Raw genomic sequence first — 25,057 nt, forward strand, 5'->3', positions numbered from 1 at the left:
GAGTTGGTTTTTCTGAGGCGACTGAGGAGGCAGGTTTGGCCCTCGACTCTTTGGGCGATCAAAGTTCGTTGGAATCAGCAAGAAAGGGAGCACGGGACAGGACGTTGCTGATGCTGGGGCTCACGAAATGAAAACACATCATTTTCGGACTTGCAAAACAAACGTTGGAGCGAAAATTCGACATTTTGATGTTCGACACATGACCGAAGAACGCCGAACCGAAATTCGGAATGTAGTGCGCATGCTGCATCACGCGGGCCGCGGGATCCCGGGAGCGAGGTCGAAAATGCACACGAAGATTCGGCGCGTTTGTTCGGAAAAAGCTCACTTTGCCGAAAATATTTTTCGGATGCATTTTCTTGTAGAAGAGCGCTAGCGCGTGATTTATTCAAAGAGGTTTCTTATCTCGGCATCGCTTGGCAGGCGTCTTTGGCGACATAGCATCGTCAGCTACCTTTGATTGCTCCTCTCCAGAGCTTGTCTACTCTCTTTCGCCTGGAGTGTCCTCACCGTCATCTGTGTGGCTGAAAAGACTATGGCGACACGCATAACATTTGACTTGGGCATGGAGTTGGTTTTTCTGAGGCGACTGAGGGGGCAGGTTTGGCCCTCGACTCTTTGGGCGATCAAAGTTCGTTGGAATCAGCAAGAAATGGAGCACGGGACAGGACGTTGCTGATGCTGGGGCTCACGAAATGAAAACACATCATTTTCGACTTGCAAAACAAACGTTGGTGCGAAAATTCGACATTTTGATGTTCGACAAATGACCGAAGAACGCTGTACCGAAATTCGGAATGCAAAACCTCTCTGAAGAGAGGTTAAGATGCACGTTATTTCCGACGTGACGCGCAATTTCACGTCAAATTTGGCGTAAAACTCCAAATTTCGACGCGAGCAGCAGGTCGCTCGCGTTGATTTTTCGACGTGCGAGCAAATAACGCGAGCTGAACTTTCGCGTCACGTCGGAAATAACGTGCATCTTAACCTCTCTAATATGGACGTTTAGCAACGCGAAAGTTCGAAAGAAAATTCGAGTCTGGGAATGAGCACAGAAACAAAGGTCGAAACCACTTCGAAAACTTGGACGCGAAGTTGCAGTGATTTGCGAAAGTATTATTTATTAGAAGCTTCTCCGCGTTGGCATCAATGCAATATAGATAAACACAGCATGTATAGCTTTCGCATAAGCCGAAGCGACAACAGCCAAACAGGATATTGATGGCAATATAAAACATACGCGATATAAAACGCGTGACGAAAATAGAATACAATTAAAACAAGCAAACGAGCAGCTCAACCGAGTTGAATTTGAATTTGCTGATCATTACCAAGGTTCATCTGTGAGCAGCAACATATCCGAGTCTCCAGGATACGGCCGCTGAGGTAGGTCCACGCCCCGCGATTCTGGGCGATGCTCCTCAGCTCCTCCAGATCCTCAAGATTGCGAAAGTAACTTTCTCTTTTCTCGGTACGCATTTCACTACAGGGAGTAGTAATTTTACAGCCCCCTGCTTGAGACGGAGCTGCATATACGGCACGGCACTATAAGATTCAAATAGCTTTGAGAAAAAGTCGTTTCGCATTGCTAAACCTCACAAGTTTTCTTTTTCGAAATAGATTTTCGTCACTTGCGAACGAGGCAGTGTGCACAGTGCTAGCGCAAGGTAGCATCCACGCAGCTCACCGTCACGGCTGCCGCAGAATGATGGCACCAAAGGCAAACCATCGTTAGATATCGCACTGAGAATTGTCTTCAGGTTGACAACAACTACATCTGCATTCCGCGACCATAGCATTGCCAGACATTTTGAAATAGATTTCATGTCAGCAAACGGCGGAGAGAACCTGGCAGCACTGGACTGTCTAGAGCCTCTAGCATTGGCATCGGGTTGTGACCAAGTGCAGTGTGCAAGATATATTAAAAACTTGCGGCTAACTATACTCAGATACTTGTTGGAACAACAGTTGAACTTGGTAAACAAAGAGGGTGGTCAGTAAGTAACCTCGCCATCTTGGCCAATACTGATACAGAGGTTATGATGACGTCTGCAGCTGACAGCCACGTACATACAGCATTCTTCACTTTGGCGCACACCAAATGCCGATCGTCCATTGGAACAGCGTCCACTACACACTGAACAGTGTCGAAAAGTGCTTCGGTAGGCTGTGCGCTCAGATATTCCACCAAACAGCCATTCACAGCGCTCCGTAGAGCTGGCAAGTACCTTTTTCCCGCATGAGAAATCAGGCTTCGACCAAATGCCCGGTGAACCCTCGAGTCCTCGTCCAGTGACCAGGAAATAGCAGAACTTATCAACGAACTACTTGCACCTTTGTCAAGCCTTCCAGTGTCAGCTTCGATTGCTCTCTTCAAAAGTTCATACTTGAGTGATTCAGAATGTTCTGAAGCTAGGATTGACTCCACAAGATCATCCATCGCCATCAAGCAAAACAAGATGAAAGGAAGTATGATGAACAGGGGCTTCTGCTGCAAGCAGCTCTATTCTTTCATTTCTAACGTCAACAAATTCAAAATCTCTTTTCTATGCCGCTTCGGCTAAACTCAGAGCTGTACTACATGTACTACTAGTACATTAAAAAAAAAAGAAGGCTAGCTGAACTGCTGAAGGCAGGATGGCTTTCCAGCGGAACAGCTACAGACCAAAGCAAGCTGCAACTGACTGTGTAAAGCCGTGGTAGATAACTACAACTAACTATCAAAAATATTGTAACAGAACTGTTACTTTGTCCAGGACCAAACTCGTCACTTGTCATTTTGTAGACTGTAGAAGTGTAGTAGAACTACAGTTGCGCTCACTGAAATCCGACCCGAAGTGCAAAGCTGGCGCCCAGGACCAGTTCCGATTACATCATTGTATGTGTACATGTGTACACCCAGCCGCATTCGTGCCACTTCCAGGGCGTCAAGGACAAGGGCGTGCTAGTTGAGGGCGCCTGCTTTGCACTTTGGGTCGGATTTCAGTGAGCGCTAACTGTAGAAGTGATTCGAACATTCCACAATCCACACGTACATGCATGCATCATGGCATTCATGCATGCGCATACATCTGACAAGTGACATCATGATCTTAATTCTTACATCGCCACGCGAAATATCGCCACCACCAAAAGTTCGAGTTTTCGCATTGCTAAACTTTGCATATTTCGGACTACTCAATTGGAGAACAGTGCAGGCTCTTTGAACCACGGGCACAACTCTTCGCTCACAACGCTATGGAATCTGAAAGTTCTAGGTCCGGGAGCTGTTCGCTGTTTTGTCACTTGTCACGGTTGTGCACTCATCGCTGTAGCATAAAATAATGAGGCGGGAGCGGAAAACTAGAATTAATTTTTCTTTCTCAAAGGACAACCACCGGCAAGGAGAAACGCACGTCCTCTGACTATTATTAAATTGACTGTACAATACGACTGATACGAGTGTAGGACTGTACATGACAAGTCCGTGTGTTCGTTTCGACTAGTTTTCTGAGTCTTGTGTCAGTTGTGACTCGAGTCTTGTTGTAGCTACAGTGGTCCCTCTATAATCCGGCACCATTTGTGCCACGAAAATCTGCTGGATTAGGGAGGGTGCTGGATTAACAAATCTGATTTACTGCTGCAATGTGCATGAAGAAGACATTTTGGCTACTGAAAATTGTGCTGGTTTATCGAGGGTGCTGGATTATAAAGTGCCGGATTAGAGAGGGACGACTGTATTAGTATTTCTAGTATTACCCCAGCACGGCAGTGCGGGAGTAGTTCCGTGTGTGATGAGTTTGTTGACTGCACTACAGCTAGCATGCACGCAGCGCATTGCTAGAGCCGTAGTCCGGGCGTAGAGGCCATTGCATGGCGACGGAAAAAGTCCAACTCGGAAACGGCTAAAATACGGTATAGCCTCGCGGTTTACCGAGCTGAAAATCACAGGGTACGTTGTGTTTGCAACACTGAATCGAATGGTCTTGGTCCGAAGAAGCTGCGACAATCGGTTCCCCAATCGAACGCGCTCCGAATATGGCCATTTTGTACACAACTAGATGGTGTGGCAACCTGGCTGCACGCTGTGACGTCATCACCTGGATCTGGGTGATGCGCACTCAAATTCGCACATGTTCGATTGGGCGTATCTGACGAACCATAGGTCGCAGCCTCCTCGGACAAAGACCATTCGACTCGGTGCCCCGAACCCTACAGACTGTGAAATTTAAATTTTTCACCGGACTTCCCCTTTAAGCGCCGGGGACTACCGTATTATCTCCATTATAAGCCCAGCGCTTATATTTTTTCAACCAGTCCGGACCCTGGGCTTATATTGGAGACTGGGCTTCTACTAGAGACTGGGCTTATAATTTTACAACCACCTGGTACATGTATATTTCCTATTATTTTTCATTATATCAGTAGCAGAAAGTTTCACAGCAGGGACATGGACTACAGTTTTGGGCTTCCTGGTGTGGGTACACTGAGTCTGTGCTTTCGATCTTGGGGATCACCAAATTTCGCCGCAGCATGTGTTTATGTGATACTGTGTGACGTCAAACATGCATAGACATGATCCATGCAGTTCTCCAGTATAATAGAAGCCCTGCGTTTATATTGGAGACTGCGCTCGTATACTCTAATTTCAGAAATTTTCGGTGCTCAATATTTTCGGTATGAGGGCAACAGGCTAGGTTAGGTGAACAGAAATTTTCGGTACAGAGAAGCGGTTCCCTATTGGATTATGTGTGTTAGTGTTTGTTCGGTGTATTGAAATTTTAGATATGAAACAGACGCACCGAAAGTACCGAAAATAAAAAAAGTACTCCGAAAATTTGTGAAATTACAGTACCTTCGAAGCCCTCTTGGAGTGCGCTTATAATAATAATAGAGACTGGGCTTCTACAAGAGATTGCCCTTGTAATAGAGATAATACGGTATTTAGCACTGGAATTCTGTAAACATGCGATATCTTGCGCGCGTAGAGTGCCGCTTGTATAAGGCCAAAACAAAAAAATAGGCTTGTTTCCGGTCGGCAACCCCTCAAAAAGGAGACTCGGTCGGCCGGAATGAAACTTTTTTTGGATACTTTTTTTGGTTCCTCAATCGTTGTGGCATTGATGGACAAGAGCACCTACACATGTACATTGTACATTATATCATGGCAAGGATCAATGTCAAAGTTGACTGACTCACTGTTCTTGTACAGCATGTGGTGTATTCCTGTTTTCGTACATCCTGAGAAATCAAGCAAACAGTTCGAGTCCTTCCAGCTCCGTTATTCTAGCTCGTATCGACCCCGGAGGTTTTCGAGCCGACAGCTGAGAATCTCTGCTACCTTGTAGGTGTTTCAATTGTGGAATTCGGTTGAGATTTGACTGAGTTATGACTCGTTTAGTGCACTTGCACACATGGCATTGCCACCGTTTGCATACATTTGGGACCAAAAAAAGTTTCTGAATTTGGGAAAAAGTGGCCCGGTCGGGCGACCGGAAACAAGGTCATTATTTGTTTTGACCTAATAATAATAATAATAATAATACCACAGCACGCGTACAAAGGCGAAAGAACAATGTATGAGAATACACTGAAATTAAGCCAAGTCCGCTTCTGTCTCCAGTCAACAAAAACTCATCCATAAACAATGTCTGATCTCCATTTCGACTTCTCTGCAGCAAATGCTCGTGCTCCTTCCAGGTCGCTGGCATTCTTCAAAGGGATGTCGTGCCCTGCCAGGTCCTTCATGATGGTGGTAGGCAGAGTAGCCGCGGGACGGCCCCTTCGTCCATGTGACCCCGCTTGAAAATAGCAGGACATCGCAAGGCAAGGGGGTGAGGGGGTTATCCCCTCCACAGGAGGAAAGCGAGGAGGAGCAGCATCAAGATCGACTCTCGCTGCGCCATCAGACAAACTGAATAATGTTAGCAGTGAGCGACGGTTGCAGTATGTTCTACTGACAAAAGATAATGACGGCAGCACTCCATCCTTCGCAATGACCACATCAAACATGTCACATTTGATACCCATTTCGAGCCCTTCATCCGGTTCTCGCTCCTACCCGACTTACCCAGCATTTGGTCCACAACACTGGTCTGTTCCAAGATTTGACCCGACCTTCCCTAATATGTATCCTCGTCAGCCATATACCATCAGACTGGTACCGACTGAGTTTGGGAATGACCCCCGATTAACCCTTCAAGATCAGCCCAGTCCAAGATTTGACCCGACCTTTCCTAATATGTATCCTCGTCAGCCATATACCATCAGACTGGTACCAACTGAGTTTGGGAATAACCCACGATTAGCCCTTCAAGATTTGACCCGACTTTTCCTAATATGTACCCTCGTCAGCCATCTACCAACCGGCTGGTGCCGACTCAGTTCGGGAATGACCCACAATTCGCCCTTCTAGGTCAGCCCTGTTCAAGATCTGAGCTAACCTCCTCAAACATGCAGTCGCTGCATGCAGTGTTCAGGGGACCCTGCAATTGCGAGTCCCTCCGCTGATGGACATTATCAAGTTGTACCTTTGGGTTCATCTCCCAGAACAAATTCCACCTCTGTGCCCGGAATGAGTGCCCCGCTCCAAGCTTCCCCTGGCCAGTCCCGTGAAATGGCCACTGCTCTGCCCAGTTCATTGTCTGCCTCATTCCAAGGCAGTGTACTAAACCCGTCGGAACAATCAGTCTCCCGTCAGCGGCAGGAGACTGATTTGCGTAGTGCGCCGGATGTGCTGCCACCGGACTTGCAGACTTCATACGTTAACCATGTCTCCCTGACCCCAGACCAACAAGGGCGTGTGGCTGCCTTTGTGGTTGACAAACTGGCCAAAATTGGATCATCACAGTTGGCTGTACAATTGAAGGCAGCTTGTAGGGATGATCGTGACATTTCCGGTATTCCCGTCTTTCATAAGCGCTCCGGTGATGGTCACAAATGTCCCAGGGTTTTCGGCATGAAGAACATATAATTGTGGTGTGAGCAGTGTCAACGCCGTCGTCGCTGTAGGAGATTTCATGACTAAGTCCTCAGCAATGTGATGCTGTCCCAACGAAGCCAGAACATACTACTTGTATGTATGCGGGAATCCAGGTGCGGCACTGGCATCCTCTGACTTATAGTTTAGATCTTTTACACTTCAACGTGTTATAATTACACTATCTCCATTCAGCCTGGGAATTCATTTCTTTGAATGTTGTACGGCCTGCATTGCTTGCCTGAGATTTTAATTTACCTCTCCGTCCGCCCTCCCATTAGCTCTCTAACGTCTTGATTATTATCAGCATTGGCTGTGTGAGGTCTTGTGATGTTTGGTTTCCCGCCCGACACCAGTGCATTCATTTCTGATTGCAACAGACCATTGAAAGCCAACCACTGATTCTGAAGCTGGTTTGGGAAAGCTCATTATTGTGTTCTGAGCTTCACCTTTGGGCTTGAGTTTCAGGAGACAAGTACATGTACTGGTATTCAAGTGCCTGTGAGTTTGAACTTGTGTGTACTTCAGCATGTCAGTGCTTGTTTTGGGGTTTGGTATTTTTTTGGAGGAGAATGGGGGGGGGGGGGGATGTGTGTACTTTCAAGTCCAGTGTATCTGAGAGTTTGATTTCAATCATTTGAGTACACCAGGGGTGAATAACTTAACGTTAACAGAGAATAGGCCGGAGTAGAAATCATACTACAGGTACTAATTTCACTTGGGGTGACATAATTGCAGACACCGTTTGTACCACCTTGTCACGTGCAACATGCCTTTGACTGTGTGATGTAAAGTGATGTTCTAGCATGTACTTGTGACTGCAGGCTGTCAACTGGAAGGCCTATAATTCGTCACATTGGTGATGACGTCACTGTTACCTTCGGTGTAGTGTTTTATGTGTGCTGAATGAAACTGTGCAAAACGTTTATGGCACTGTTCAGCCATTCAATGGAGTTTAGCGCCGGACCTGTTTAGCACTGGAATGGTGCAAACATGCGAAATCTTGCGTGCGTAGAGTACCGCTTGTATTGAGAATGTATATATTCAGGTTGGGGCCTTCATATAGCATGCAGGATTATTGGGAACAGTTGAACTTGGCAGTGCTGTTCTGATGCTCCACTACCCTGATATCAGCCACTGGCAAATCTTGATCAGCATCATTACCAGGAGTACATTCAGCAGGTGCCTGCCATCTACCAAGTATGGACTCTCGCCAAGTATGGCCTCAACAGACGGACAGTGAGGAGGAAGAGCTCTCAAGACTGCTCCGACCCTCGCGGTTGCTACCTGGCGAATTGGAGAATCTGTACAGGAACATGCGGTCACAGTGCGGTGAACTACTGGAAAGCCGTGGCCGCAACATTCCATCATCTGCAATGACGACATCAAGTGTGTCGAGCATTTCAACCAGTGCTTCCTTTAGCAATCCAATTACGAGTAGCGATTTGACGTCTTTATTTGGTCCGGATCTGTTATCCCTGTTCGAATCAAGTCCTGAGAGTAGGAACATTATACCTGCCGTTAGTGAGCCACGCCAAGTTACTCTTCCCAGTTCCCTTGCAATGGCCACTTGTCCGTCAAGTTATGTGCCCTCTCCATGCCATGGCAGCAGTCTGAACCCGTCAGCGCAAGCATCCACCAACCAGCTGCTGACAAGTCAGTCCCTGAATGATCCAGCATATGCCCCACCAGACTGTCCTGTTTCAAGACTTGCACCGACCCCTCCGAATATGTACCCGCAACCGTCGTCTACCAGCCTGCTTGTACCGACTCAGTCCGGAAATGACCATCGATTAGCCCTTCGAGATCAGCCCAGTCCACGATCTGAGCGAAACTCTCCAAACATGCAGTTGCTGCAGTATTCCGGGGACTCAGCAGTTGCGAGTCCCTCCACTGGTGGACTTTATCAAGCTGGAGCACAGATTGTAGAGCCATTCAATCGGTCTAGGTACCCCAGCATGGGCAGAGGTACCGTCAACAATAACACCAGTTTCGGACAATCAACGTTTTCGAGCCGGTCGCCACCCTTTGGTTCATCTCCCAGAACGAATTCCACCTCTGTGCCCGGAATGAGTGCCCTTTTCCAAGCTTCCCCTGGCCAGTCCCTTGAAATGGCCACTGATCTGGCCAGTTCATTGTCTGCCTCATTCCAAGGCAGTGTACTAAACCCGTCGGAACAAACAGTCGCCCGTCAGCGGCAGGCGACTGAGTTGCGTAGTGCACCGAATGTGCTGCCGCCGGGTTTGCAGACTTCATACGTTAACCCTGTCTCCGTGATCCCAGACCAACAAGGGCATTTGGCTGCCTTTGTGGATGACAAAAAAAGCGAGGAGGAGCAGCTCCAAGATCGACTCTCGCAGTCGCCATCAGACGAACTGAGTAATGTTAGCAGTGAGCGACGGTCACAGTCTGTTCCACTAACAGAAGATAATGACAAAAGCATTCCATCCTTTGCAATGATCACATCAAGGATGTCACATCTTGCACTGGCCGCTGGTCCATCCAGTTATAGGCCCTCTGTGTGGCTAGGTAGCAGCCGAAACCCGTCAGCGCAAGTGCCCGCCAACCAGCAGCTGTTACTTCCGTACCCGAATTATCCAGCACTCGCTCTGCCACACTGGTGGTCTGTGGCAAGTCCTGACCCAGCCTTTCCGATTGTGTACCCTCATCAGCCATCCACCTACCTGCCGGTGGCTGCTCGGTTTGGGAATGATCCACGATTAGCCCTGCAAGATCGACGCAGTCCAAGATATGACGCAACGTCTCCAAACATACAGTTTGTGCAGTATTCAGGCAACTCAGCAGTTGCACGTCCCTCCACTGGTAGACATTATCAAGCTGGAGCACAGACTGTAGAGCCATTCAATCGGCCTGGGTACCTCAGCATGGGCAGAGATACCGTCAACAACAACACCAGTTTCGGACAATCAACGTTTTCGAGCACGTCGTCACCCTTTGGTCCATCTCCCGGAACGAGTTCCATTTCTGTGCCTGGAATGAGTGCCCTTTTCCAAGGTTTCCCTGGCCAGTCCCTTGAAATGGCCACTGTTCTGCCCAGTTCATTGTCTGCCATATTCCAAGGCAGGGTACTAAACCCGTCAGAACAATCAGTCGTCCGCCAGTGGCAGGCGACTAAGTTGCGTAGTGCACCGAATGTGCTGCCGCCGGGTTTGCAGACTTCATACGTTAACCCTGTCTCCCTGATCCCCGACCAACACGGGCGTTTGGCTGCCTTTGTGGTTGGCAGTTTGGCCTACAGCGAATCATCACAGTTGGCTGCACAATTGAAGGCAGCTGGTAGGGACTATCGTGACATTTCCGGTATTCCCGTCTTTCATAAGTGCCCCGGTGATGGTCACAAGTGTCGCAGAATCTTCGGCTTGGAGAACACATATTTGTGGTGTAAACAGTGTGGACGTCGTCAAGCCTGTACGAGATTTCTTTACTAAGTCGGCAGTGTGATGCTGTGCCAAAGAAGCCAGAGCGTGCCACATGTGTGGAGGCATTCTAGATTGATCTGCGAACGTATTCGTTTTAGTGTTGACGTCTTGTTCTTCTCTCAGTGGAATGCTGCCGTAATGTTCTTTTATTGTTGTCGTAACATAGAAGCAGCGAAGTCACTTGACAGGATGCTGGTGGTGCGATGTGACGTTCTTATCTTCCTGAATCTTGCCAAAGTTTCCAGGAATATCCCAACCAACAGTGTTATTTACCTTGTGGGCGAATCGTTTTTATTCCAATCCTGATTTGTATTCTGTACTGCTACTACTACTACTACTACTACTAGCAATCAAGTGCATTCTTATGTTTTGTTGGTTCTTGGTGAAATGCGTCTTGGAAAGCAATGAAACTGGATGAATACAATAACGAATCTCAATGATCTCTGGAGAGCAAATCGCCAAACAGACCGCGACCTTTGGAGACGTGAGAACAGTCCATGATGTTTTGGCGAACCCCTGAGAATACGTGTGTTTTGTGGTTGGCCGCATGCGTAGATCCATTATCGCGAGAGTCTCCCAACGTTCAACCACCGCTAAAGCTTGGAGAGCTTCGGAGAATCTCCTAACCTTTTGATAGGATATAAAAAAACGCTGCTGCACCTTTTTGCGGGTTCTCGGACCTTTCCCACCCTTATGTTACTGGTGACGGTGGTTGTCTATTGATTTTTTTTTTTTTTTTTACTAGTTTAAAACCGTCCAATGTTATAGGGCTTGAAAGTGATGACGTCAAAACGGCCAGAGAGTAGTAAGTTGACATCAGATTTCTATTTTGGATCTACTAAGGTGTGACTTTCTGTGTTGCCACACCTGCCGACATGTCAGTAGCCTGCCGATTTTTGAGGCATGTCACGACCTGCCGACAATTGACTTTCTCCTGCCGACAACAGCCATGAAAGTGTCCAAGTTTGACCGTATGCGTGGTTTAGAAGTCATGATCCAGATTTTTAGCTTTTACTGCTCATTACGCGTGTTTCCATAGCTCTCTCCTAAGGCGCTAAGCGAAATCATCATCTGCTTCGAGAAAATCGGCAAACTCAGCCTGAGTCTCACGCAAAACGTGAAATTTTTTTCTTATGAGTGCCGCGTGTGTGTGTATCGAGGTCGCTATATAGGGGAGGGAGTCCGGGGGCAAAACCCCCGGATGATGCATTTTGTTTTTTTATCCTACTGATATTTGGCTATAATGATGTGGCAACACTGGACTTTGCTATTGCCTCAGTATGTGGGTGCATAGCAACCCACTCATGTCGTATGCAGGGGTGACTTTTACTTCGCCACCAGTTGTAACCCTGCCCCCAGTAGCCCAATCAGTCAGTTTCACTGGCTACATCACCTTGCGGTGAGTAAGACGGCTTGAAATGTGCTTGGATCCATATGAATTTTTGAAATTGTTGCTATGCTGTGACGTAGCACTTTCAAGCCCTATTCCATGCCTGAATCATCATCACCCCCCCCCCCTCCTCAAGATTTGAGCTCGCATATTGTGGTTTTGTTTTCGCACCCGGCAGTAGTGCATGCGTTTCAATGAACCGGGCATTTCCCTCGACTGTTTCTGTATTTGTGCTTGTACACACACAGGTGCCTGGAGCTGTTCCCCAAAGTCCTGTCGTCCATCCAATGGATGCCGAATGTGCCGCTCGTGGGAGGTATGTTATGCCGTCTGTGCTTACTGTGGAAGACGTGTATTTGTAGGTGTATTAAAATTTGAGTGTCGGGGACCTGCCCGGGTTCAGGTGTGATGTAGAATTAGTTGACCAGCATTCCCTTCCCATACACATAGTGCCCCTTAGGTGTAATCTGAGATGTGGTAGGCAATAGGTGTAGTTGGTGTAATCTAGACTTAGGTGCTTGGTTTCTGCACTGAAATTACCGAAATGAAAATTCCTGAAGTACATGTACACTGAAAACAACGTGTTATTTTCACTATTACCGTACTTCCGCACATACGAGCGCATGTGCTTATGTCCGGACAGAAGCGCACCCCTCAATTATAAGCGCATGCGCTTATATGTGAACACTATTGGTGAAACACCCGGGAGCTGAATATACTGCTGAGCATCGTGATAACACCGTTGTCTAGGGCACAGACAAACCTTTGTTGCACATATAAGCGCATGGGCTTCTACCCGAACATGTTCACACAGCAACAAATCTTTTTGTAGCAAATTTTCACTTTAATATAAGCCCATGGGCTTATATGTGGGAAGTACGGTAGTCACTTTTATTTTACTAGGGTAACATAAAAGTGTGTTGTATAGTAGTACGAGGCATGCTGTGCCAGCTTTCCCGTGCGCTCATGTAATAGATGTCCAGCTGGTCTAGTGCGCTAGCCATGGGGAAGGAGTTCGCCGTCGTGGTTGTAGGAGCCGCTTGCGCCTCTTGGTCCTGGAGTTCCAGTAGACGCTGCTTTTAAAACTGCATGCGCTCACACTTGACGCTGCCGAGCGCGCGTTCGTATTGATGTGAACAACCGGCGGACTGGTGAAACTGTTACGGCGAAATAACGAAGTGATATCATGTCGCTATCATGTAATTAGGCAATTTTGCCTGTTTGTTCTTCGACTCTAAATAAACAAATAAACAACAACAACAACAATCTCTTATTGGCGATGGTGCCATCGTGAGAATAAAGAATTCAAAACAACAACAACAACAACAACAACAACAACAACAAAAACGTGATCCTGGTGGCATGGTGGAAAGTTTTCCACAGCCCGTGGCGAGGGGGTCCGGAGAGTGTGAAAAGCGGATTGCGAGGTCTGATGCTGCTTTCGTTCATGTTTCCCGTGCATGGTCATGTCCTTGAAGTTTGATCTGCCGCCTCTGCTGCAGCGCTCTCTCGATCTTGCCCACTTTTTGCGCGCTGCTCACTTGATGAGTCGATGTGTGCGTGAGAATAGATGGGGCGATTTGACGGTACACGCACGCTATTTATGGTCTCCCTGTTGCGATCCGCTGACTTCTCAATATCTAGTTGATGCAGATGCCAAACCTTGAATCATATGTCTATTCATGTCCACCGACAGTGAACTCTGGCACCAAGCGCTCGGACCTTCATCGGATTGATTGAAGTACTAGTACGAGGTCGAAAGCGGTGGATATTTGCACGGTTTCAAACCTTTACACATCTCGTTGCCGCTGGATATGAGTGGTCATTATCACTCGTCACCATGGTGACGAGCATGAGTGGTCATTGTCGCTTGTCACCATGGTGACTGCCCTGGGATTTAAAAAATCATATCGAGCCATATTTGGTGTATACGTGTGTTCTTACAGGTTCGCACTCGGGGCGTGGCAGGCGCATCACGGACCAGTTGCGAGCGCTCCCATTGGTCATAGCTTAGGCAGCGATCATGTGACGTTCCCGAATTGGCAATCATGGAACTGTGTTGCTGCTATGAAGTGCGAGTGTTGCTTCACGTCTGCTCAGTTGTTGGCGCGTTTGTGTTTTGGCGCATCACGGACCAGTTGCGAGCGCTCCCATTGGTCATAGTGTTAGGTACCTCCTCCCGTACCTTTTCTAGCTGGCCTGCATGCACTCGCGTACTCACCTTTTGTCTCCTTTTGTTCCGTTGGCCTGGGTAGCTACTTGCGCGCCCATAATTGCCATAGCTACCCAGGCCCTTTATCTTGCCGTTCAGACTTGCTCTCTTTCTCACTCTTCAATAATCACCATGTAGTCGTTTCGTTCGTCTTGGTCTCTTGTCCCGTCTCTAATAAATGTCGTTCCACCAACCTACCTGTTCCCGTTGTAATGTCTGGATAATATGTCGTCAGTCGTCCTTTTTCGTATTCAACAATAGCTTAGGCAGCGATCATGTGACGGTTCCGAATTGGCAATCATGGAACTGTGTTGCTGCTATGAAGTGTGAGTGTTGCTTCACGTCTGCTCAGTGGTTGGCGCGTGTGCGTTTTGGCGCATCACGGACCAGTTGCGAGCGCTCCCATTGGTCATAGCTTAGGCAGCGATCATGTGACGTTTCCGAATTGGCAATCATGGAACTGTGTTGCTGCTATGAAGTGCGAGTGTTGCTTCACGTCTGCTCAGTTGTTGGCGCGTGTGTGTTCATGTGTGGTTTGAATCGTCCCGCTCTGACATGTCCACTGTGCCCCCCCCCCCTCCCCTGTCCACTGTGCCCCTCTCCCCCCATGTCCACTGTGCCCCCTCTCCCCCCCCCCCCATGTCCACTGTGCCCCCTCCCTCTCCCCCATGTCCACTGTGGCCCCTCTTCCCATGTCCACTGTGCCCCCCCCTCTCCCCCACGTCCACTGTGCCCCCCCCCCCCTCTCCCCCATGTCCACTGTGTCTCCCCCCCCCCCCATGTCCACTGTGCCCCCTCCCTCTCTCCATGTCCACTGTGCCCCCTTTCCCCGTGTCCACTTGTGCCCCCCCTCTCCCCCATGTCCACTGTGCCCCCCCCCCCTTTCCCCCAAGTCCATTGTGCCCCCTCTCCCCATGTCCACTGTGCCCCCCCTCTCCATGTCCACTGTGCCCCCTCTCCCCCGATGTCCACTGTGCCCCCCTCTCCCCCCCCATGTCCATTGTGCCCCCCCCCTCTCTCCCCATGTCCACTGTGCCCCCCTCCCTCTCCCCCATGTGTGCAGACTGCAGTGGGCAGATGACTGGCGCGGCGTACAAGTCTCACATGATCAACAAGGTGTGCTCGTGCAAGTGGTCCTCCGGCGTAGTCATCCACCTGGCCGCCATGTTTCGGTAAGTTTGAAGCACCAGCATTCCCACGTTGCGCCTCGATGGCGTCACACGGATGTATCTTCCCGGCCACTGCTGCCTTCTTGACAGCAATCCTGTGGTTGTAGGGCTTGGGGCCCATTTCCTACTCCCACGCCACTGTGGAGTTTTTTATTAGCTGCTTTTGTAGTCTCGTTGTTTGTGTTGTAATCACACTAAACAACGTCTGTAGCAATTTTTAAAAGACCGCTTTTTCGACTATTTATAACGTTTTTTAATGAATTAAATTATTTCGTTAAATTTTGATTTTGTTATCTGCAATATAAGCAGTGATGTCACCATGACATCATGTTATTACTTGTGTCAGTTGCTTGCGTGTATGAGCAGTGATGTCATCATGACATGTTATTACTTGTGTCAGTTGCGTGTGCGTACGGACATCATGTTCTTTACTTGTGTGTATGTGTAGTGATGTCACCATGACAACCGAAGAACTGCGGTTTGTGCTGGAGAAGGTTGTGAGGTGAGTCCATTGGCTGTGGACCTGTGGTAGTAGGACATGCGGCCATTGTGTGTGCGCGCGTATGTGTTCGTGCGTGCGTGCATGTGTTCGTGTGTGCGTGCATGTGTTCGTGTGTGCGTGTGTGTGTGTGTGTGTGTGTGTGTGTGTGTGTGTGTGTGTGCGCGTGCATGTGTGTGCGTGCATGTGTGCGTGCACGCGCGCGCGTGTGTGTGTGTGTGTGTGTGTGTGTGTGTGTGTGTGTGTGTGTGTGTGTGTGTGTGTGTGAGCGGATGAGTTGGTATGTGGTCATGAGTATTGGTGTTTTCACTTCACACCTTCATGCTGATGAAGATCATGTGCCAGCCGGCATGCCACCTGTTGATTGCATGGAGTAAGTGGCACATCTTTTTTGTTTTAATCCTACACCTCTTTGCTCTGAGTTGGTGATGGCTCGATTTCAATCAAGCACGCCCTTGTCAACGGAAGTAGTCAACTCAAGAAGTGGCATTTGCTGTTTTTCCCGTTTCCCATTGTCTGCGCCTGCTGCTGTCTCTTGCTTCTCGTCTTTGGCCAGCATGCTGTTTTTGCCTCGTGTCCCATCTCTGTTTTCTGGTCCTGCGTTGTTTTGTTTTCCTGGCAGAATGCTGGATGGTATTACTCTCACCGAGTTGCCACCGCTTGTCTACCAGCTGCTCCTACTGGCCAACAAGGTAGGCGAGGCGCTATGCTATGCTATGCTATGGTGTTCGACTGCACTGTATCAGCATGTTGTTGAATCCGCTTGTCACAATTCCTTACCTAGTTAGTAAGCATTTCTGTTGTGGGCTAAACGCCACACCTCGAACTGCACTGATATCTACACTTTGCTCCAAATTCTTTTGTTCATTCAACATTTCGGTCTATGACCGTCATCAGGAACGAGGACATGTATGGGAAGCTGGGGCTTGTTATTGTCTCCCAAATAGCATATTATGGGAGAATTACATACTGTAAACATGCAATCGTTTGCGCCCGTTTTAGTTCTCGAATTGCGATGACACCATTTTATCGGTAAACGTAAAGTGAGCACACTCACACCACGAGAACAATGGAACAATATTAAATTTTTATGATTTAAACATCGTTTCATGTGATAATCATCAGAAATCACAGACCATTTTGCAATTAAATATTGCATTTTGCGCCTGCAAACGGTTGCGATTGGAGTCCATTTGATGATTGACTTGAGTCTAGAGTTTCGCGTTTCGCGCCCGCTTACTTTCGCAATTTCACACCCGTCGCGAAAATCGCGAACGTTTCAGGATTGCAAAGGGTTCTGGGCTTACGGAACAGGAAAAAGGCTATTGTACAGACATACCCGTAATGCCGCGTATTAAAGCCGGGCTTATTCCTGTAGAAGGCGATATAAGGGCTAGGCTTCTATTCGCATCAGGCTTCTATTCACATCAGGCTTCTATTCAAACCGGGTATTTCTATGTGTATCAACACTAAAACCAGGCTTAAGTGCCGACTGTGAATCTTGAAAAATCAGGCTTGTACTGTAAAAGCCATTATTCTAACGAGGCGCATATATAACGATTTCCCAAAATTGACTGGTTTACGTGTACCAAAGGTAACGATTCTCACTCATTCTCAACGCTCAATAGGACAGTATATGTATCGATTTCTGTATAACGTAGAAGAGAAAAGGACATATGGATACGAGTTAAGAGTAACTATCCATCACTGTAACATGATACTATATACAGTCAGAAAGTGCAATAACTAGGCACAAAACTGACAGTGTACTGAAACATTCGACGTCCGGACACCTGTATATAGTATCATGTTACAGTGATGGATAGTTACTCTTAACTCGTATCCATATGTCCTTTTCTCTTCTACATTTATTTATGGCTCAACATCCGAGTTTCTGTATAACGATTTCTATTTTAACGACAGATTTCTCCTCGTTAACTCGTTAGAGTTAGCACTTCGTTATATATATGGCTTTTACAGTATTCAAAACAGGCTTCTATATGAGATAGGCTTTAATACAAGACACTACGGTATTGCACATACTGCACATTAAAACCAAAGGTATGCACACGGCAATCACAGCTGCACCATCACAGCAGCACCAGTAGCAGCATTCCTTACCTAGTGTTGGGAATATAAGCCAACACGCTGCGCACTGGATTTATCCAGCTCTCAGCACAACCATGTATTGCGTAGGCGCGGCTGAGACAACAATTGATGGGGGCACGTGTATTTGACACCGACAAAGAAAGTATTATACTCAGTACCTGTACACAGTTTAAAACAAAAAAACGCAAGTTAAAGGCAAAACTTATTACAATGCAAACCGTGTGGTGGTTGATGAAAAATGCAAACGACGTGGAAGAAGTAGCAAGGATGGAACTCTTGCCTGCTCTATATAACTCCTTTGTCAGTCATAGTGTGTCCTTACTGAGAAAAAAAGCTGTAGAAGATCTTGCCTAGAACATTGCTATCGACATGAGGCGTGCTTGGCTGCTTCAAATCCGCAGTTTCACCATCATTGTCATCATAGGGCCCTTGCCCTGTGGCATGTCCGATTGCCACAGCAACCTTACTGGTGTCCAGCATTCTCTCTCTCTCTCTCTCTCTCTCTCTCTCTCTCTCTCTCTCTCTCTCTCTCTCTCCCCCTCTCTCTCTCCTCTCCTTCTCAATGTTTCCTTTCCTTTCCATGGATGCCGGGGCGAAATGCCCGTAGCGACTTGGATGGGCCGACAGCTGATCTAGCATACCCGGTCACAGGTTCTATCCACAGCCTTGCTCAACTGGTCGTGGAGTGTGTCCACTTCCGCCATGACTCGGATAGGGACTCATCATTCCGCAGACTGCTCGCCAGCTGTTCCACTACACCCGTAGCCTCGTTTCCGGCTGCTGCCACAACTATGTCGAGTGCCCTCTTCAGCGTGTCGCTGGCGACATTCTCCTCACTTACAGCCACCAGTAGCTCCTTTCTGACCAGGGTCTACTGCCATGTACATAAACTCCAGCGATGTAGATACCAGCACAAATCCTCCCTCGCTATAATAAGCCGTTTTACAGTAACATGCATGGCAGGGTTCTTCTTTTAAAACCACTATTGGGGTGAAACGAAAGAACGGAAGTCCGAATATTCGTTCAAAAAATTTGAAAACGAATTAACGAGCTCACAAGATACTCGCAAGAATATTGGGTATGAGTTATATCCCATAGTATGTTCTATCCCGGGAGCATTATATTGAAGTTTCAATGTGAGGTTTGTGTGACGTAGCGTGAGCAGGACTGGTGCTTTTACATGTATATCCAATCCCCTTTGATAATAGTGTGCATTCTACTTTTGACGAAGTTTTGTGTAAGGTAGGGGAGTCCTTGTGATTTCAGACAGTGGCGGTGTGTATGTGTGTATGTGTGCGCGTGCGCGCGCATGTCCGTGTGTGTCTGTGTTTATGTGTGCGGGTGCATGCACACGCTGGTGTGTGCGATATTATCTGTCCCCTTACACCGCTCTACGCAACTTCTCTCCAGGGTCATAAGCGGCTGGTACTGGATGGCCTGTGCACATACTTCAGCAAACTGGACAAACAGAGTATGACTGACGACACCGGGTGAGTATGCAGGGGAGTTCAAATTATTGTATCATATACCGGTAGATCTGCTCTCATAGTGCGGGACAAGCGTTTTCAACTGAGTGAGTTTGTTGCCCTCGTATCCATGTACTTGTAGCACCGTTGAGGCAGTATGCATACTGTAAACCGTGAAATTAATGCGATGGTCTAATTTCTGCGAAATTCGCGACCACGTGGAAATCGCGAAATTTAGACAGCGCGAAAAGGAGATCCATGAAAGGGTTAGCAAGAATGCCACAGGTTTAGCAAGAATGCCATTCTGCAATCGCAAAATTAAAACCTCGCAAACCTGTCCGGATTCTGAAAACGCGAACTAAAAACGTCGCGAAAATGTCATGCTTTACAGTAGTGTATGTGATAGTATTCTTTTGTTTGAAGGAAAAAGGTGCGAACAGAAAAAGTCTGAAGGCAAAACTGATTGTCACCATCAGGACTCAAACCAGTGACCTTTGCTTATCGCCAGCGATACTCTACCACTATGCTACGGTGTGTAGTCGTCATCCCAGCATCGACCGTTCAACATTTTCTTCAGACTTCGAAACTCGCGCTTCCTGTTAGTCCACACAGGCGGGTGTGGCGCAGCCCTCACTGTAACCCACACACTTCACGTACAAACTAGCACGTGCGGAGCCCCAAGTCTTAAAATATTCGTTTGTTTGAGGGAAAGGTGCAAAAGGGAAAAGTCTGAAGAAAAAATTGACTGTCACCACCAGGACTTGAACCAGGGGCCCTCACTTATGGCCAGCGAATCAGCGATGCTCTACCACCAAGCTATGATGTAATCGTTGACTCGTTGTACATGTAATAGCAGCATAGTGTAGTGTGGTGTAGTGCAGCGTGAGGTGTAGCATGTTATGGTGTCAAAGTTTAGACCGGATGTGATTGCATGGTACGTAGTCAACCTTTTTCTTCACGTCCAGGAGGTGTTCTCTCATTTACTTTCTTCTTTTCCCTGTGGTCTTGCAACATCTATACTACTAGAAGTAACTTTGAATCATCAGATGTTCTCGTTTCAGGAGTACCGGTATCTCATTTTGTGTACGATGTAGTTAGTTGCATTTCTTTCAATTCTTTTCTTTTCTTTGTTTTGTTCTCTTTCAGGAAGGACTTGCAGGCTGAAGCACCTGCTGATCTGCGGCCCACACAGGGAACTGTCATACTGCACATTACGTTTGCGGCCAAGCAAGACCAGGTGGGTGTTCTTGTACTTAAGTTCTCTTTTTATACTCACTGTCTGGACAGGTGGCTTTTTGGAAAATTGTTGCAAAATTGTGCGACACTACGCAAAGCGCAGAGTGAAGATGGGAACTTGGCGTGTCTCACGAGTCTGTGTGCATATTTCAGAGTGCGTCTTACAGGCTAGTGCAAGTGGTCTGCAACTGACGTCGATGCATTTGTCATCCCAAGACCCATGCATACCTGTCAGCTTAGACTGGATGAGATAGTTGATGTCCTTTCTGTCTTCTGTGTTCTCCCTGTACATGGCAGGAGTTGGGGCGCGAGTTTGTAAAGACCCTGAAGGTACGTTGCATGTTCGATACAATCTGTTTTGCTTGCTCTTACAGCGGGTATGCACTGGATATGGTGTGCCCAGTCCGGGCGGATATGTCCTTCCAACGCAGCGAATCATCCTTGTCCGTGTGTGTGTGTGTGTGTGTGTGTGTGTGTGTGTGTGTGTGTGTGTGTGTGTCGAGAGAGAGAGGCACGTCTTTTCACACTGGACGTGCATGCCAGTATGGGTTTCATCACATGTCACCTTCTGTACATGCACAGTATTTGTTGTGCTGCGTGTGTTTAACGTACCCATGCGTGTATATATCGGCAGCATTGGCTGTTTGTCATGGGGTTCACGAAGATTTTTGCCATCAGTTCTGCTGATAAACGTAGTAGGGCCGAGGCATTCTGCAGCTTCATATGTCAAAGAGAAGGGGTGAACACACATGCTCTTTCCCTGAGCACTGCAGAATCACAACTCAGTTCACAACTATCATTTTGTTTTAGAATAAAAAGATAATATGAGCGGAGTTGCGACTTTGCAGTGCCCAGTGAAAGAACATGTGTGCTCACTGCTCACCCCTTCTCTTTGAATCCCGCTGGTGTGTTTGTATATGCAGGTGTGCCAGCAGCGCTCCAGCAGTTCAGTGCTGTCTCCATTCGTCCTGGCACTGGCGCTATCGTTGGCTCGCATTCGCCGATTCGAGGAGCCCGTAAGACTGATATCCCGTGTCACCATCTTCTGTTGAATCCTTAGCCTACATGTACATATTATGTGTGCCTGTTCAGGGGCAATGTCGGAAGGTATTTTAGGATGGTACTGTCAGCCATCTGAAGTACAATTTACTCGTGAGGTTGGGGTGTCTCTTGTGAAAATTTCGAAAATTAGAGCCCAAATTAGTGCCTTTTAGTTTTATTAAATTCAGAGGGTACCAGGGGGCAATGAGTGGTACGGTCCATACCGTAGTGACCGTTGCCTGTCCGACGCCCCTGCTGTTGTGTTTGTATTGCATGTGCAATGGGTGGGTGGCGGCTGCCAGGTTTTGCTCAGTTTGTTTGCCTTTACTGTGGAGGTTGAGTACCTGGGGTGTATGTGTGTGTGTGTGTGTGGATGTGGGTGCTGGGGTCTTCTGCTGTTAGAGTGCTCGCACGCATGCGTGTGTGAAGAAATTAGAAGGCTTTTGCGTGCTCGTACATGCTGCATTCATCGATGTGATATCTGTATGTATGTGCGTATGTGCGTGACTTTGTTTTCCGCTGTTGGACCCGTCGCGAGGCCTTGCAAGCCCGCGAATAGAACCATCAACCGAGACGAGAGGAGGTTACTCCGAGCGACGTGTGTGTGTGTGTATGTTTGTGTGTGTGTGTGTGTGCCCGTGTGTGTTGTAGCGATAGGTGTCAGATGATCAAATGGTCAAATGATGTGTTGTTGATCATGAATTTGTGCTCTTAGGTGTTTGAGATCCTTACGTCGGCAATCAGCCGCAGCTACCGGGATGCGGAGAAGCGGAAAATGTCTCGCTGGGCATACGGTGTGTCTTGTGTTTTGTGTGCCTGTTTGTCTGTGCGGTGGCATTCTGACTTGCTAGCAACAGTGTGACATTCTGTTGTACACTTTGTTACGCTGAATTGTAGAATGTGATGATGCCTGCTCAACTGATTAGGCATGGTAGCAATTGTCATGGTCGCTTCTCCAAACTCTACGTGTTTAGTGTGTGTGTGTGTGTGTGTGTGTGTTTGTTTGTGTGTGTGTTTGTTTGTGTTTGTGTGTGTGTGTATGTGTGTGTGTTTGTGTGTGTGTTTTTTGTGTATGTACACTTGAAATAACACCAGGTGGCACACTTTTCTTCTGCCCTGTCTACAGAAACATCACCGGTTGTTTCTAACATAGCGTCACTGCTCATGGATGTCTGCAGGTGAGCTTACACGTGTAGTTGTATTGCCAGCGGATCCTGTATTCAGCTTTACCCGCTTTTTGGTGTTACGGTGCTTGGCCTTCTTCTGGATTGAAGAAAAGATGTATCCAGGAAACTGAGAAAAGGCGTTGATTGCTAGTAGAAGATATCAACCGACACGGTGTGTGCTATGGCCATATGGGATGGTAGCCTCAGAGGCTGTATTGGCACGCGTCTCACTTTGGACTCGATCGCACAAGGACTGGAGTTAGCCGAAACCTGTTTGACTGTTTTGATGAACCCTGGCCACCACCCTGCTTCTCTGAGACATCGGAGGGTTTGGTCGACCCCTGGGCGGCCAGAATGCGCTATACTCCAGTGCAGCTTATACTCCGGAAAATACGGTAGCAGATGTCTCTCGCAACTACTGTGAGGAGAGACTCTGTCCATGCCGGTAGCGAGCCCCCATCACCATCGATCCATGTCCTCAGGGCGGTGTAATACAGGGTCACAAATCTACATTGACCTGGTCATGACGGAGCGCCGAAACATTGCTAAAAACTTAAAATCGATATGGAAACGATGTTCAGCATTTTCCAGAGTGATGGCAACGAGCTTGTCAGCTCAAATGTCGTTCTATTAATCTACTAGACACTAGAAATACAGGTGATATGGTGAGTTACTCAGAGCTCTAAAAACTCTGCATCTGCACATGAAACCGCACTGTGTTCGTGACTTGGTGTGCATGCGCATGGTGTGCGTTGGTGTGTCCACACTGTACTCTGCAGGCTGACTGGCTGGGAGCATGTCATGCAGGGCCTGGTGCAGCTTGGCTTTCTGCTCATGGACAGCAATACACCAAAGTCCACCGGTAGGTGATCAGTGAATGTGTTCTGCTGCTGCAACTCGCCTGCTCTTTGACTCTTGGTATTCTAGCCAGTTGAGACCTTGTCTCCCATAGGCTACTCTGCTGACAACAAGCTCTCTCCGCTTCCCTATTACGCGGTCTGCCTCAATGCAAACATCTCCTCTGTTCCTTGCTCACCGCCACCGGTCTATCCTCCCCCAAGATCTAAAATCCTGCCAATGGTACTCGTACAAAACATTCATACAGCTACTGCAGAATGCAACATACTACCGTAAAAGTCCGTAAATAAGTACCTGCCCGAAAGAAAATACCCCCTTCATTCTTTTGGCTCTGTCTGTTGAAGTGAAGTCAAGCCCGATAAACATACTGCCCGAAATAAGTACCGGTACGGTGCGCCCATGCAGCACGTAGCATGTACATCTACATGAAAATGACTTCTCCACTACACACAAGTCAGGTCCGAATGTTAGTTCGTGCCCGAAAGTCAGTACCCGCCCGAAAGTTAGTACGGGTGTGGTCACTAAATTCGAAAGTAAATACGTATTTATTTACAGACTTTTACGGTAGTTGATATCCAGCTCTGCCCTAGCTCCCCACACTTCTCTTACATTTCAGTTCCCCTTTCATTTTTTCTTCCACCCCCCCCCCCCTCTATTACCACCATGGCTGGCTATCGCCCACATCAGCTTTTCATGGGCTAGGTACCACATGATTGTGAATAAATAAATAAAGCTGACCGACCAAATCCTGCTGTTCTGTCCTTTTTTGTGTCTCCTATTTCATCCGATCATAAAGCTATGTTCTCAGTATGCTATTGTTTGTTTGTTGTTTCAAATCTTTATTCTCACGATAGCCAGTGGCCAATAAGAGATAATACTAGTGTAAGAGAGGAGAAAGAGTGAGGAAGAATTGGGTGGGCAGAGCCTAGGGATTAATGACTACTTAAGTGTACGGGCTGGGGTGGTCGCTACACGAGCATACAGAGCTGTGCAACAGCAGGGATATCTGGGATTTGAAGAGAGTACGAGAAGGGATTTCGGGAAGCTGGGTGGGCAAGCAAATAAAGTAATGAAGGGCCTTGTACAGGGGAGAATGGAGACAGCGATCAGTCCGTGGAGTTGGCAAGTGCCAATTACGAGAGCGACGTAAACTATACGAAGGTTGCACGCTGCTAGCAGTATGCAGCTATATTATGTGGTGGGGCATAATTGTGGCGCAGAGAATGTGCGAAGAGTATATGTTTTTGAATTCTTTCTTCTCACAATGGCACCATTGCCAATAAGAGATATTTTTTGTTGTTGTTGTTGTTGTTGTTGTTGTTGTTGTTGTTGTTGTTGTTGTTGTTGTTGTTGTTGTTTTGGCTTTGTGAAAAAGGCTTTTGTGCTGACACACCCCAGCGACAGACATGTGCTCTTGGCTCTCAGGTTTTACTGGAGACGTTCAAAGTGAGTGGCAGACTAATAGTCCACTGTCGATAGCTGTCAGAGCATGTATGTGTGTGTGTGTCAGAGC

At 47.6% G+C, this 25,057-nt stretch overlaps 1 protein-coding gene across 1 annotated transcript in view; it reads left to right on the top strand.

Moving 5' to 3' along the window:
• LOC135818058 (Fanconi anemia group I protein-like) overlaps window positions 1–25,057 on the top strand; it is a 77,446-nt gene that overhangs the window by 35,554 nt on the left and 16,835 nt on the right. The window contains exons 6-17 of the mRNA XM_065331376.1: window positions 12,037–12,104; window positions 15,064–15,172; window positions 15,618–15,671; window positions 16,291–16,360; window positions 19,188–19,267; window positions 20,390–20,480; window positions 20,777–20,809; window positions 21,403–21,495; window positions 22,236–22,314; window positions 22,647–22,698; window positions 23,466–23,548; window positions 24,920–24,990. Coding sequence (XP_065187448.1) covers window positions 12,037–12,104; window positions 15,064–15,172; window positions 15,618–15,671; window positions 16,291–16,360; window positions 19,188–19,267; window positions 20,390–20,480; window positions 20,777–20,809; window positions 21,403–21,495; window positions 22,236–22,314; window positions 22,647–22,698; window positions 23,466–23,548; window positions 24,920–24,990 — 883 coding nt within the window. The remainder of the gene's footprint in view (window positions 1–12,036; window positions 12,105–15,063; window positions 15,173–15,617; window positions 15,672–16,290; window positions 16,361–19,187; window positions 19,268–20,389; window positions 20,481–20,776; window positions 20,810–21,402; window positions 21,496–22,235; window positions 22,315–22,646; window positions 22,699–23,465; window positions 23,549–24,919; window positions 24,991–25,057) is intronic.

This window comes from Sycon ciliatum, chromosome 5 (genome assembly GCF_964019385.1).
Source record: "Sycon ciliatum chromosome 5, ocSycCili1.1, whole genome shotgun sequence".
In the NCBI taxonomy this organism is placed as follows: domain Eukaryota; kingdom Metazoa; phylum Porifera; class Calcarea; order Leucosolenida; family Sycettidae; genus Sycon; species Sycon ciliatum.